Source organism: Paramormyrops kingsleyae, chromosome 17 (genome assembly GCF_048594095.1).
Source record: "Paramormyrops kingsleyae isolate MSU_618 chromosome 17, PKINGS_0.4, whole genome shotgun sequence".
Lineage (NCBI taxonomy): Eukaryota > Metazoa > Chordata > Actinopteri > Osteoglossiformes > Mormyridae > Paramormyrops > Paramormyrops kingsleyae.
The window spans coordinates 21,268,754-21,281,071 of NC_132813.1; the positions used below are offsets into that span (position 1 = coordinate 21,268,754).

The window sequence follows — 12,318 nt, forward strand, 5'->3', positions numbered from 1 at the left end:
CGTTTGGGGACCAAAATGTCCCCAAAATGCGGTAAGACATGAAACTTCCTTACTTTTGGGGACACTTCTTCAGGTCCCCATTTGGATAACCTCAATTTTAGAAAAATCTGTGAATGCAATCAAAAAAGTAAAAGTGCCAAAAGTATTTTGGTTGGTTGCTTTTGTTTAAGGTTAGGGATTGGTAGAGGTTAAGGGTGTCGTGATTGGGATTATGGTTTTTCCCATAGGGGTCCTCATTTAGATAGGAAGACCAACGTGTGTGTGTGTGTGTGTGTGTGTGTGGTCCAGATATACATTACATTGCGGGGACCAACATAGGGAGCAGAACTGCGCAAGGCAACAGCGTAACAGACACACAGTAACTGACCACTAACCAAAGCTAACAAGACATAATGCAGAACAGGTGAGAATAATAACCAAATTAACCAATTAATGAAAATACAGGACAAAAAGCACCAGGTGAAACTGAAACACTTAATTAGCACAGAAACTAGGAAACAAACCACACACTAGGGATACAACACAGGCATAATAAAAGCAGAACCAGAACCAGCAACCTGTACTACGAAGCTGGGTTACTGGCTTATCGGAGTAACTTGTCGAATTATGGCTTTACTGTGTACTCAATCAAAAATGAAGTCCATGGCTCCTCTAGTGTATACTCAGTAACATATGAAGCTTATGGCTTTACTGTGTACTCATTCAAAAATAAAATCCATGGCTCCTCTAGTGTATACTCAGTAACATGTGAAGCGTGTGGCTTTACTGTGTACTCATTCAAAAATGAAGTCCATGGCTCCTCTAGTGTATACTCAGTAACATATGAACCTTGTGGCTTTACTGTGTACTCATTCAAAAATAAAGTCCATGGCTCCTCTAGTGTATACTTAAACGCTGATCCATTTCCAGGCCTGTCTGACATAAACTGAAATCGATAAGGACTCTAAGCAGCTCTGTGCTGGTTTACCAGAAGCTTACTGACAACTGTCTGCATTGTTCTGATGTAGGTTTGGGGCATTTGTGTGCTCTTTTAGTGTCAGTTTTGTCTAAATAAAAGACACATTCTTTCAGAACTGGCCCTTCGCCGCGTCATTGATGTTTGTGCTCCAGGCTGTTTGCTCTGTTGCATTTTTAATTAAGCATATTAAGCTTTGTAGCAGGGGATAGTCAGCTGACCCAGCTCTGTTTATGCAGATATTCATTTTGCTGTTTGTTCCACATAAAAATGAATTGTTTTTTGAGCAGAGTCATCCTAGCTGTAGCTCTTTACTTGGAATGAGCACAGTCCCCTCCCCACCAAGGCATTGAAGGACCAAACTGGTCATTCATCCAGTTAGCCAGCTGTGTTGGACAGCCACTCTCACGCTTCTCCCATGTGATGACCTTTGTTTGTGCCTGTTTGACTCAAAGCTTTACTGTGTAATTAGAGGATTTTTAGAAAATAATTATCCTGTTTTCTTTGTCCTAGATATCAACAAAACAACACAAAGTTCAGGTAGAGTGGATAGACTTCTCATCCAAGAGATCATTGAGAAAAACATCACAGAAGGCTCCGTTGTATATAAACAAAAGGTCTCTACAGGGTCTTGAGAAATTCTCAAGCTATCTTTAGTAACTCATGGCTTGTTGAGATGGCATTACAATAAGATCTCAGCTGCTTCTTCTCCTGACATCTGTAGATCAAAAATTCATTTTTTGTACCATATTTCATATGACTTACTGGGTTATAGGGTTGAATCCCCTGTTCTGTATGTGTGTGGCATTTCTTCCTGTAGTCCAAAGGCGTAGTTCGGGTGAATGGGTGTCTTTAAATTGCTCTTTGTTTACGTGTGTTCTCTGTGATGGACTAGCATCCCATCCATTGTGCCCCTATGCTTCCTGAGATGCTGCTCTTCATGACCTTGGATAAGCTCTTAAGGAAGATGGCGCGATTGCTGAATGCATTTGGTTCAAAGTACTTAGTAGTTAAATTACTGGTGTATCTGGTTTATGTTCTAGCATGTACCTAGTCCTGTATGGTATAGTCACCATACATTTGTTGTTCTGCTTAAGGCTTCTTTAGTAGATTCATTTTAGTGTTTCTCCACATTATCTGTAGGGTTTCTCAGAGTGAAGGCTAATGATTAAGGCTTATTGGCAGTCGGGGGCACAGAACACCCCAGGAAGGACTGGAGCTGAGGCTGGAAGTTATTTTGATGTGACTTTCATCAAAGGAACTTGTCCTTTTTGCTTTAGCAAGAGTTTGTAGCAATTTCTTTGTAACGAATCTGCTAATGGGTCAGAATGACATTCCTTTATATCGACTGGCATCCACAATGCTGGTAAGTTTGAATGAGGCTACAGTACCTTGAATGCCGATTGTTGAACATGATCCGCCACCGTCATCTAAGAAAGCCGGCCTCCGTGCACTCTGGGAAATTAAGGTGCCAGTATGCTCACTTTCCCGAAAAACCAGCTACCATCTCAGAATGATTTATGGCCCCGCAGCACATATTTCATCTTCATTCTTGTTTACACTATTTTCACGAGGGAAATTAAGCCATGGCAAGGATGTTTGCTCATAAAGACGGTGAGGAGGACGATTCTTCCTGGAAATGATCTTCGTAAGAGTGGAATGATGTCAAATGGGAGCAAAATGTTGTTCACTGCTGTTTGGACGAAAGCTGTTTGTCCGAGATGCAATACGGTTTCATGGCAGCTTTATGTGAAAATCCTGCCCTATATGCTATTCAATGCTGTGGTGGGGGGGTCACATACTCCTTTAAGAAAATCTGATGTCTCAGACACCCCCATAGCTCCTCAGCACCATACAGGAAAGCTTAGTGTGCGTGTGGCTATCTTTTTATATGGCTTGTGAGTCACAGGTTTTTCTAACCCAGGCAAAGGTTTCATAATCAGCAGGCACAAACCTTTCTGCACGGTGTTGTAGCAGTGTAGCCAATTTGCTGTACATGCTGGGGTGTGTTTGTGTAAGTCTCTGTATGTGCCTGTTGGTGTACTTGTGAGTCTCTGTGTTTACATGAACCCACTGAATTCCCTGTGAACTCTGGATTTTGGGATTCAGCTGCTGTGTGTCTGCAGTAATCAGAGATGGAGCCGGGGGCGTAAATAGCCAAATTCATACTGTCAGTTGTCTTTTTGCTGTTCTGTTCTGAATTATTTGTGAGACACTCTTCTCACCTTTGTGTGAGAGTTTCTGGGGTTGTCTCTTTAGATTTGGGTAGATGAGCCTTGTCTTCCTTCCCAACACTGGGCATTAGAGAAGATTTTGAGATCAATTTCTCTGTATGTCACTGCCTCAAAGTGTTGGATGTATAGTTTATACCCAAGATTTTCTTAACTAAAACCCCAAAAACTCGATCTGCAGTAAATATGAAGCTAATCTAGTTGATTGTCCCTTTAGCATTATGCAGTGTTCCCCAGTCCGGCCCCAGGGAACCCACAGCCGGTCCATGTTTTTGTTCTCTCCCAGCTCTCTCTGCAAAAACGTGGACTGTCTGTGGGTCCCCAAGAACCAGACAGGGAAACACTGACCTTATCTAAGACCAGAGCCTGCTAGCACAGTGATCAGAGCTGCAGGACCCAGAAATGGGAGATGCTTTATTTGGGTCCAGGAGCAGGTGAAAACAAGAGTGAATCAAGTGCAGAAGAGTGAAAAATTAGTGTTCTGGCTTGGGAATCAGGGTAAGGGTACATGCTTTGGTGTCAAGAGAACCCAATCTGATATGATTTGGGAGTAACACAAAGGTGGAGTCATCACCTGACCATATCCACCTTGGCATATAAAAACCTCTCCCATTTAGACACATGCTCCAGTCGATATTTCATTAAATCTTACCCAGTGAAAGAACTTTCCAGAACCTCTGCAGAGTTGAGTGAATCAGTTGATGTCACCGTTGCCATAGTGATGTGCTCACACCAAAGGAATAAGCTGTCGAGTGCTGGAATTCATCAGCCCTCATCTCAGTACAGAAGTTATGCTGTTGTGTGTCAGACCCTAGGATGTCCTGCATGGCGTCTAACACAGAACGGGTTCGTTATTCCTCCTTCACTGGCAGGGAGTTTTGTGACACCATTTTTTTTCTTGTAGACAATAACATGATTGACATTGTTATGTATGAATGAGTAGGTGACCTATTTCTGTGTGCTACTCTATGTGGGATGTTCATTTCAACATGCACATCTTGACCCATTTACATAGCTGGATATTTCCTGAAGCCTTTAAGTCGCTTAACTGTAAAGTCATTCTGGTAGAAATCATAAGAACCTAACAAAATCAGGCACGGAGATATTACCTCCAGCCTCTGTACTGCATGCTTATAGTGTGAGTGACTGTAATAATGTTCAGCAGCTTTTGTTTGCTAAGACGGTTGAGCTGTTTGTTTCTGATTGGCTGATCATTCCGACGCTGTGTGGGGTCCCCGGGACCCTGCTTCCTGCTCAGCTGATGGATTTGTTTACTGTCACAGCTGGGGTTCAGCTGCCTAACCATGTGATCTCCATTGTTGCCATGGCGTTTTGATTCCGCTCTGCTCCTACTGTCTGGTCCTGGTTGGAGAACGTCTCATCCTCATCCTCCCATTGCTCATTACGTTCGGCTTCAAGGCCACTCGCCAGGCCGTGCTCAGCAGCCTTCACGCTCACGCACGTCTCCTTCTCATTACCTGATTTTATTTCCATCTTCTGCTGGTAGTATGTATATTTTGCACTAACTTTCTTGTACAATAGTGTTAGGATCTATTATATACTACTAAAGAAAACTGCATAGACCATTTTTCTTCTTTAAAAACATGGATTATTGTGTAAATTGCTGATGATTGAAATGTAATGTATTATGGGTTGAAATGCACATTGGTATATATTACATTTCCCCATGATAATCAGGACAGTAAAGCATGATTTGTATCATAAAGCCCAGGAGAAACCTGGCCACTTATTCCTAATGATGCTGTGATGTAGCATTACTGTTTCAACACCATGTTGGCATGTTAAACATCAGCCATTGTCAGTAATATTGCTGTTCACCAGGATGCAACATCTCCACTGAGTCTGCAAAGGTGCTAATATTTAAAGTTTGATATTTTTGAAAAATACTTTAAATCAGATTTCCTTGCCTCTTCACCTCCCTTAACCCTCCCTGAAATCCCTACATTGGTACAATGACTTTCCCGTGTAACCCTCCGCACAGTGACTTTATCATTTACTGGCCTCTTGTCAGCATACTCTGTAATGCTTATAGTAGGGTGATCAGATAGTCCATGTCAGGGGGACACTTTGAGCTAGGGCAGGTTTTGTAAACTACCATTTCAATCAAAAGAACCTGGATTTTCATTTAATAGCATTCGCCTTTGGACATGGGTCCTGTTGCTCTTCTACCTGAAGATAAAGGTGCATAACACGTATCCTGAAATAGGAATAATACACTTTTATTTAAATCTTTTATAGTGTTTTTACGCCTATTAACTAGGGTGACCAGATAATCCATGTCAGGAACACTTTGAGCTACTTTAGGTTTTACAATCTAATTTAAAACTGAAAGGCTCCTGTGGCTAATTAGTTCAGTTCTTATTGTGCTTTTACTGGTTTGTTTCCTTGATTGAAAGACTCATCCAGCTGTTTCACATTAACATTAGTTACATGTATGATTATAGGACACTGACCAATCAGCACACAGCAAGAACCTAGTGCTTAATACGTACAGGAAATGATGGTTATGCTGTATTTACTGTGGTTTATTTAAACAAACCACAAGATGGAACATGTGAAACAATTTTGATAAAATTATAGGGGGTGAGATTTCTTGAGTGAGGGTGACTGAGGGATAATTGTGACGGTCAAGTTAAAGGAGCACTGAATTGTCCTCATGGCTCTCATTTCAAAGTCAACGATCCAGGAAGGAGTTTGACCTTTCAGCAGAGCAGCCATCGAGCTAATTAAACGTGACTCACAAATCTCTCTAACAATCAGAAGCACCCATGTGAATGTTGGCTAGGTGCCACAGGCCAGACCTAGGATGAGAGAGAGGCTCACTGGATGACCTGCAGTGAGAGCTGCTTCTCAGTGTCTGCTGTACTTTGAGTCACCAGTTGACTTTATCATAGGGAGGAAAAGGAATTTGGAGGTTGGAAGACGAAACATAGTGCTTTACATTAAGTGCATTCATAGAACATTCATAAGCAACATGTAAGTATACATTAAATTCCTAACACACCTTAACAGCTTTAATATACAGTGGTACTTCAGAACTCAAACTTAATCTGTTCAGAACTAAGGTTTGAATCCTAAAAAGTTTGAGTTCTGATTGAAGTTTCCCCATAAGACATAATGGAAAACCAATTAATTGGTTCCCGACCCCAAAAAAATTACACCTAAATATGTTTTTTTTAGCATTTAAACACAAAATGAACCAGATAAAACAAGACGAGCATATGCTGTACTAAACACATCTAAGCACATTTATCAAAACAGTAATTTGTAAAGTAAGAAAATAAATGTATCCAAACAATGTGTCAAGTTTAAAAAAAAAAACAATGTGTCTTGCCCCGATCGTCCGCTCCTTCCGTGTGCCACGCCCCCTCGTTAACTCCGTGTGGAATCCCCGTGTGATTAGCTGTTTCTGGTTGTTGTCAGCTGTATTTAGTCCGTTTCAGTTTGTTTCCCCAGTCCGGTCATTGTATTGTCCGTCTGCGTTTTGCCTGCCGTACCCTGCCGATACCCTGACGTTTGCGCCTTTGTCTCCGTTCTGTTGCCGCTTGGCACAACAGTATTATTATAATTAAATGTATTAATGGTTATTATTAATGTTATTAAAATAATAAGAAATCTTTATTTTATTATATAATTATTACTGTTACTGTCTATATATATATTCAGCTAGTGTAAACATGCACGATGCTATCACAGCGAATGCGAGGCTGAGACTGAAGCTTTACCCTTTGTTTCCACTGAGAGATGTGCCACGTGACTCATTTCCCCGCACGTACAAGTTATCTTAGGTTGGCGTTCACGGTTTGACTTCTGAGATTCAGATCGAGTTCTAGGTCATTTTTTTCAAACTGGTTGGTTCGACGTTTAAGAAATTCGAGTTCTAATGAGTTCGAGAACTGAGGTACCACTCTACATTAATAACAAACATTATATGATTATAATACACATATATTATATCATAATTGCATAATCATATAATGTGTTACTACAGTATATTAAAACTCTTAAGGTATGTTAGGATGTTAAGGTATACTTACATGCTGCCTATGAATGTTCTATGAATGCATTATAATTGCATTGTGAAGGTGCACTGAAAGTTCTATGAGTGTATTAATGTGCAGTTAATGTGTAAAGCATTACCTGACAAACTAAGCTATGGAAAAATGCTTGGGGAGGGATTGTGAAAATACAGGCTGGTAAGAAGCAGTAATTTATACAATTACTATACTATTGCCTTTTCTCAGGTGGCGTGTCTTCAGGACTTCTTCAGTGACGATGACATCTTCATCGCCTGCGGCCCAGAGAAGTTCCGCTATCAGGATGACTTCCTCCTGGATGAAAGTGGTAAGAGATAAGATGTCAATTTGTTCTCCAGGGCTGAACTGCATTGTGTTATATTTAGTGGGGTAAAAGAATTCAGATCTTGATGTGAGACATGTAATGTGTTTCAGTTTGCTGTATTCTGAAAGTCAATGTTCATCTCCACTCGATTTTCAAAAGTAGTCCATTTTGGGCACTCTTGTGTCAGTTATTACAGTTTAGGTTCGTCCCTCCATTAGTTATGCCTGCCATGTCACATGACCCTACGCCAGACACTCAGCACACTGCAGCCATACATGGAGGAGCCTGGGCTGAGGTCTGTCATTATGGCTCAGTCTGACTGTGAGTCACTGTGTGTTGCTGCCTGATGTATTAGGGCAGCTGCCTCACTGCATGGATGTCCAGCGCTGCTGTTTTTCTTTTTGAACCGTATAGATCAGGGGTCTTCCACCTTTTTCAGGCCTGGGACCCCATGGTGGATAGAGAGACAGCAGAGACCCCCTCTATGTGCATTATAAAATGATACTTGGAAAAACATTAGTAAACGTTATTGATTGAACTTTATAATTGTTACATTTTACATTACATTTCTATTTCACTTCACAGATTTTTAAGGTGTGTCTGTGTATGGCTCAGGTAACTTAGTCAACATTGGGCTGTGTATAGTGTTTCTTGTCTTGTTTTAATACAGGCATTTAAAATACAAGACGAATTAAGCGGAACGGGCACAGTGTCTACACTGCTTAGCTAAAAACAATTGATTTGATTATGGTGCACATTCCTCAATGCATTGTTTCATGTGCTCATGCAATATCTCAACATTTTTCCATCCTTATTTGCATTCATTTCTCACCAAGATCTGTATTGATGATAGGTGAGTGGAACCACTCTATAAAGTATTCTTACAGACTTTCAATGGAGGTAAGGTCAAGACTCTGTGGAGGCCAGTACATTGGCTTTTAAGTAGAGCTTGCTGATTTAAATTCACACAGTGACTTTTTTTGGCCAGGCAGTGTGTATTGCAGTTGAGGTTATATGTGAACATAAAAATGCAAATAAATAAACAAAATGGTCAAATTATGGAATTAACACACATTCTATTCTATTGGTTATTACCTCATTTATAATATTATATGACTGTATTGATTAACATAGCACGTTCTCGCCTTGCATTACGTTAGTCTGTATTGTCCCAGCGGGACACCTGTATAATACCATTTGAGCTGAACAGTCTAGATGACAACCAAGCAAGCGGGTTTAATTCATAGACCAATATGCAGTCAATGTTTATCAGTGGTTTGACTTATGAGTGGTCTGAGTTTATGTAAAAAAAGTGTATAGGGTGACCTGTAGACACGCTCTGTGTTTGATGTGTCACCATGGATACAAGCTTTGAACTAAACTGTCTGTACAATTTGACAAAAGATAGTTTGTCATTCCACGATGATTCATTAGACCAAAGGCTAAAGGTTTGTACAATGAAGAACAGTCTCTCAAATGCATTTGTCACCAGCATGCTACCTGTTCACCAGTACAGATAGACATGAAGGCACAAATATCATTGTGTTCATGGATTGGGGGGGGGGGGGGTAAGCTCCCCCTAAACCACAGGCAGAAAATTCATCTAATTATTCTCTGGCTTTGATTGACCTCAGCAGTGAAAGCTGACTGATTCTGTTTATGAGCAAACAAGATGATCAGAGCTGTCAGAATGAGTTGGCTTCCATTAATTATCCCCCAAATCCCATTGCAGTGCCTCACAGGTATCCGATTTTCTGTTTGCGCACAAAATAAATCCAATAAACTCCTTTAAAGAGCCGGAAATTTACTCCAGTTGAAGAAAATGAAGGTGGGCTGTAGTCCGCATCGCTATAAAGCATTCAGCAGTGGCAGTCTGGGTGTGGCAGAGATAAACACCAAACTCTATGGTCAGAATCTGCTTCTAGAGCTGAATAGGAACCGATTTAGCCCAGATTAAATAATTACAGATGCTTAAATAAAATCTGAGCTGGCACTTTATCTCATTACAAAGGGACTTTTTGTGAGACAGCTTTGCAGCTATTCTTGGCCCTGCATCTTTTGAATGTGTATCTTAACTGCAGTACTGTCCTCAGGGGCAAAAAATCCACAATTAATCACATGTGAGCACAAATAAATTTAGCCGTAGGACATGAAGCTGTTTCTGTACTTCATGCCTGGTTGTTGGCAGGCTTTTACAGAATGTATTCAAACATTAAGGCACATTCGCTTTATATATATACTCAGTCTTAGTCATCACTTACTTAACCACATACGAGTCTAACAAACCACATGAATGAATGCGGTGTTTATTTGTCTTTTATGCAAAGCCGGCATCAGGAGCTGATTATAAATAGCTGGATCTCTGGCTGGCAACACTGAGAAGGATGTTTGCTGGAAACGTGTAAAAGTGACAGGCGTCTAGTTCACTGCCCGTGATCTCGTCCCACAGAGTGCCGGATGGTCAAATCCACATCCTACGGCCGGATTTCCTGCATGCCCGGCCGGAGCTCCCCCCGGAGTGGCCCCTCCCGGAGGAGCAAGTCTCCAGCCTCCACAGGCTCAGGTGAGGGAGTCGCACATGCCAGGCCTCACCCCCCCAGCACACATCAGGAGGTGTTTACCCACAGAAAAATGATTCAGAGGAAAGCCGCAGCCTGCACTGCAGCCTGCAGACACCCGAGGAAACCAGCTTCGAAGTAAACTGTGTATAAACCATTGCGTGAGGAAACTATAAATTACCTCTTAATTATGCTGTATTAGCAGTACCCATGAAGACTTAGAGAATGCTGTTCAAATATATCTTTTGCATGGGGACATTACAGCCATTAAGGACTTTATTAAGAATACCCCACAAGCCTCACCACAATAAGCATTTGGAGAGTGCTTCCTGGGTAGATGCATTCTTAAAAATAACAATGTTTTCCATTCTCACGCCTTTCTTGCATATCACATTGTTTTGTCCTAAGAGGGGGCTTTAGTTAGTCATTCATTCGTTTATACTTATTACCGCTCTAGTGGAGTGTACTGCAACGTGAGTTTTACATATCCAGAGATAACACAATGGAGTCGACTTAACTAACCCTGACTGATGTAGTCAGCGTTAAATGGCACTATGACGGTGGTTATCAGCTCAGTAAGTTGACATAGGGTTTCTTAATCAGAGTCTGTACGTGTTCACATAAGCTAATGGAGTTATACTTACACAAAAATGTTCTGAGGTTCAGAGAGATAACTTGATGTCTGCCCAACCAATCGGATGTCTTTGTCCCGCCTCCTCTAGTTGATTGGAGCCACCTCCTCTTATCTAACGGAACCAATCATTTTTCGTTCTGCTCCCAAAACTCTCAGGAGCTTCACATAAAAGGGGCCCCTTAACTAAATATTCGGGATGGGCAATATCATTTCTTTCCGATCAGATTGGGTTTTAATAGCCATTTGTAACCCCCTCTGGAAAATGTAGTCTGCCCCTGGCAAGGGCCACAAATAGCTGCCATAAAATATCAGTTTTTTGGTGAAAGGGCAGTTCAGAACTACATTCTTGGTGAAACTTTGGGACATACACCTTTTTTAAGCCAAAAGCTTATATTTACTGACTTTGTTAATAGTTGTATGTACAATTGTGTAACCGTTGGGTTGCTCCTGCTCCAAAGATGCTTCTACTCATACCGGAGCATTGACTGTAAGCTGTCTTACCAGTGTAAAAGTGCAGTACGATTCATAGGACCCAAAACTCGCACTTAAGCTCTCACTATGCCAGTAAACTTGTTTCATGGCGTGATTTATATATTAAGTTTTGTATTTGCCTATTCTTGGCAATGCCTTGCAAGGAGGAGATGCAACTCAGGAGGAACAGAGGCTCCTTTTTGTAGCAGGAGGCATTGCAAGTGTAATGAAGCTTAACGAGGAACGGATCCTTTAGGAGAACGAGACATCCAGCTGCTCGTCTGAAGACCCACAGGAAGTTCAAGGCAACTGAGTTTTTAGTGTTCTTTTATGAACTGACAAAAAACAGCCACTGCACTTCAGAGCTCTGTAGTCGGTAATTTATTTGGTAGAGGTCATCAAGCAAATCCGAAAAGTAATTAACTTCTTTTTTTAATGACCCGAGGAAAATCATTATGCTTTCCGAGATTTTAATTCAGCGGGGTACTAGCTTTCAGGTCTATTAGCTGGCTTTACCATTCGTTACAAAGAGAGATGAGCTTTCCGTGTAGGCAAGTAAATGAGCTCCGCTTCAATCGGTATGCTGGGCGCAGCGTCTGTTACGTAATACCGCTCTATTCCACAAAAGTGCTCGCTGTTCACATTTTGCAGATATCTTTTTGATAGCAGGTAATAATTGTTGTATATGCGGCTTGCACACAAGCTAAAAACTATTAAATGGAAGTAGTTAAATATATTTTTAAGATGAACTGTTAAGGGCAGTGTGATGCCTCAGTGGGTTGTGGGTTCTCTACTCACTTCTGTGCACATGGGGCTCGACAGTTTCTCCCATGTGTTTGTTGGTTTGCTCAAAACAGGACAGTTGTGACCTAGGCTCTCTAAATTGCCGGTTTAGTGTGAGCTTGCACATGGCCTCTGATGCAGTAGCGTCCTGTGTTAGCCTCTGCGCTTGTCCTGACTCTGCATTGTAAAGGTCATTTGGAAAATAATCATCATATCATGATTCAATGTCCAGTACTAAGATACAGAAGCTGTCCTTTTGTTACTCTTTCCTTTTGCTCTACTTTTTCTTAAGTTATGTATTATTTTTCTTTCCCTGTTTTTCTC

At 41.2% G+C, this 12,318-nt stretch overlaps 1 protein-coding gene across 4 annotated transcripts in view; it reads left to right on the forward strand.

The window, feature by feature from the left end:
• The window catches only part of dclk1b (doublecortin-like kinase 1b), a 49,993-nt gene that overhangs the window by 17,733 nt on the left and 19,942 nt on the right, over positions 1–12,318 (forward strand). For all 4 annotated transcript variants that reach the window (XM_023826261.2, XM_023826260.2, XM_023826256.2 and 1 more), the window contains exons 4-5: positions 7,452–7,551; positions 9,998–10,111. In XM_023826261.2, coding sequence (XP_023682029.1) covers positions 7,452–7,551; positions 9,998–10,111 — 214 coding nt within the window. The remainder of the gene's footprint in view (positions 1–7,451; positions 7,552–9,997; positions 10,112–12,318) is intronic.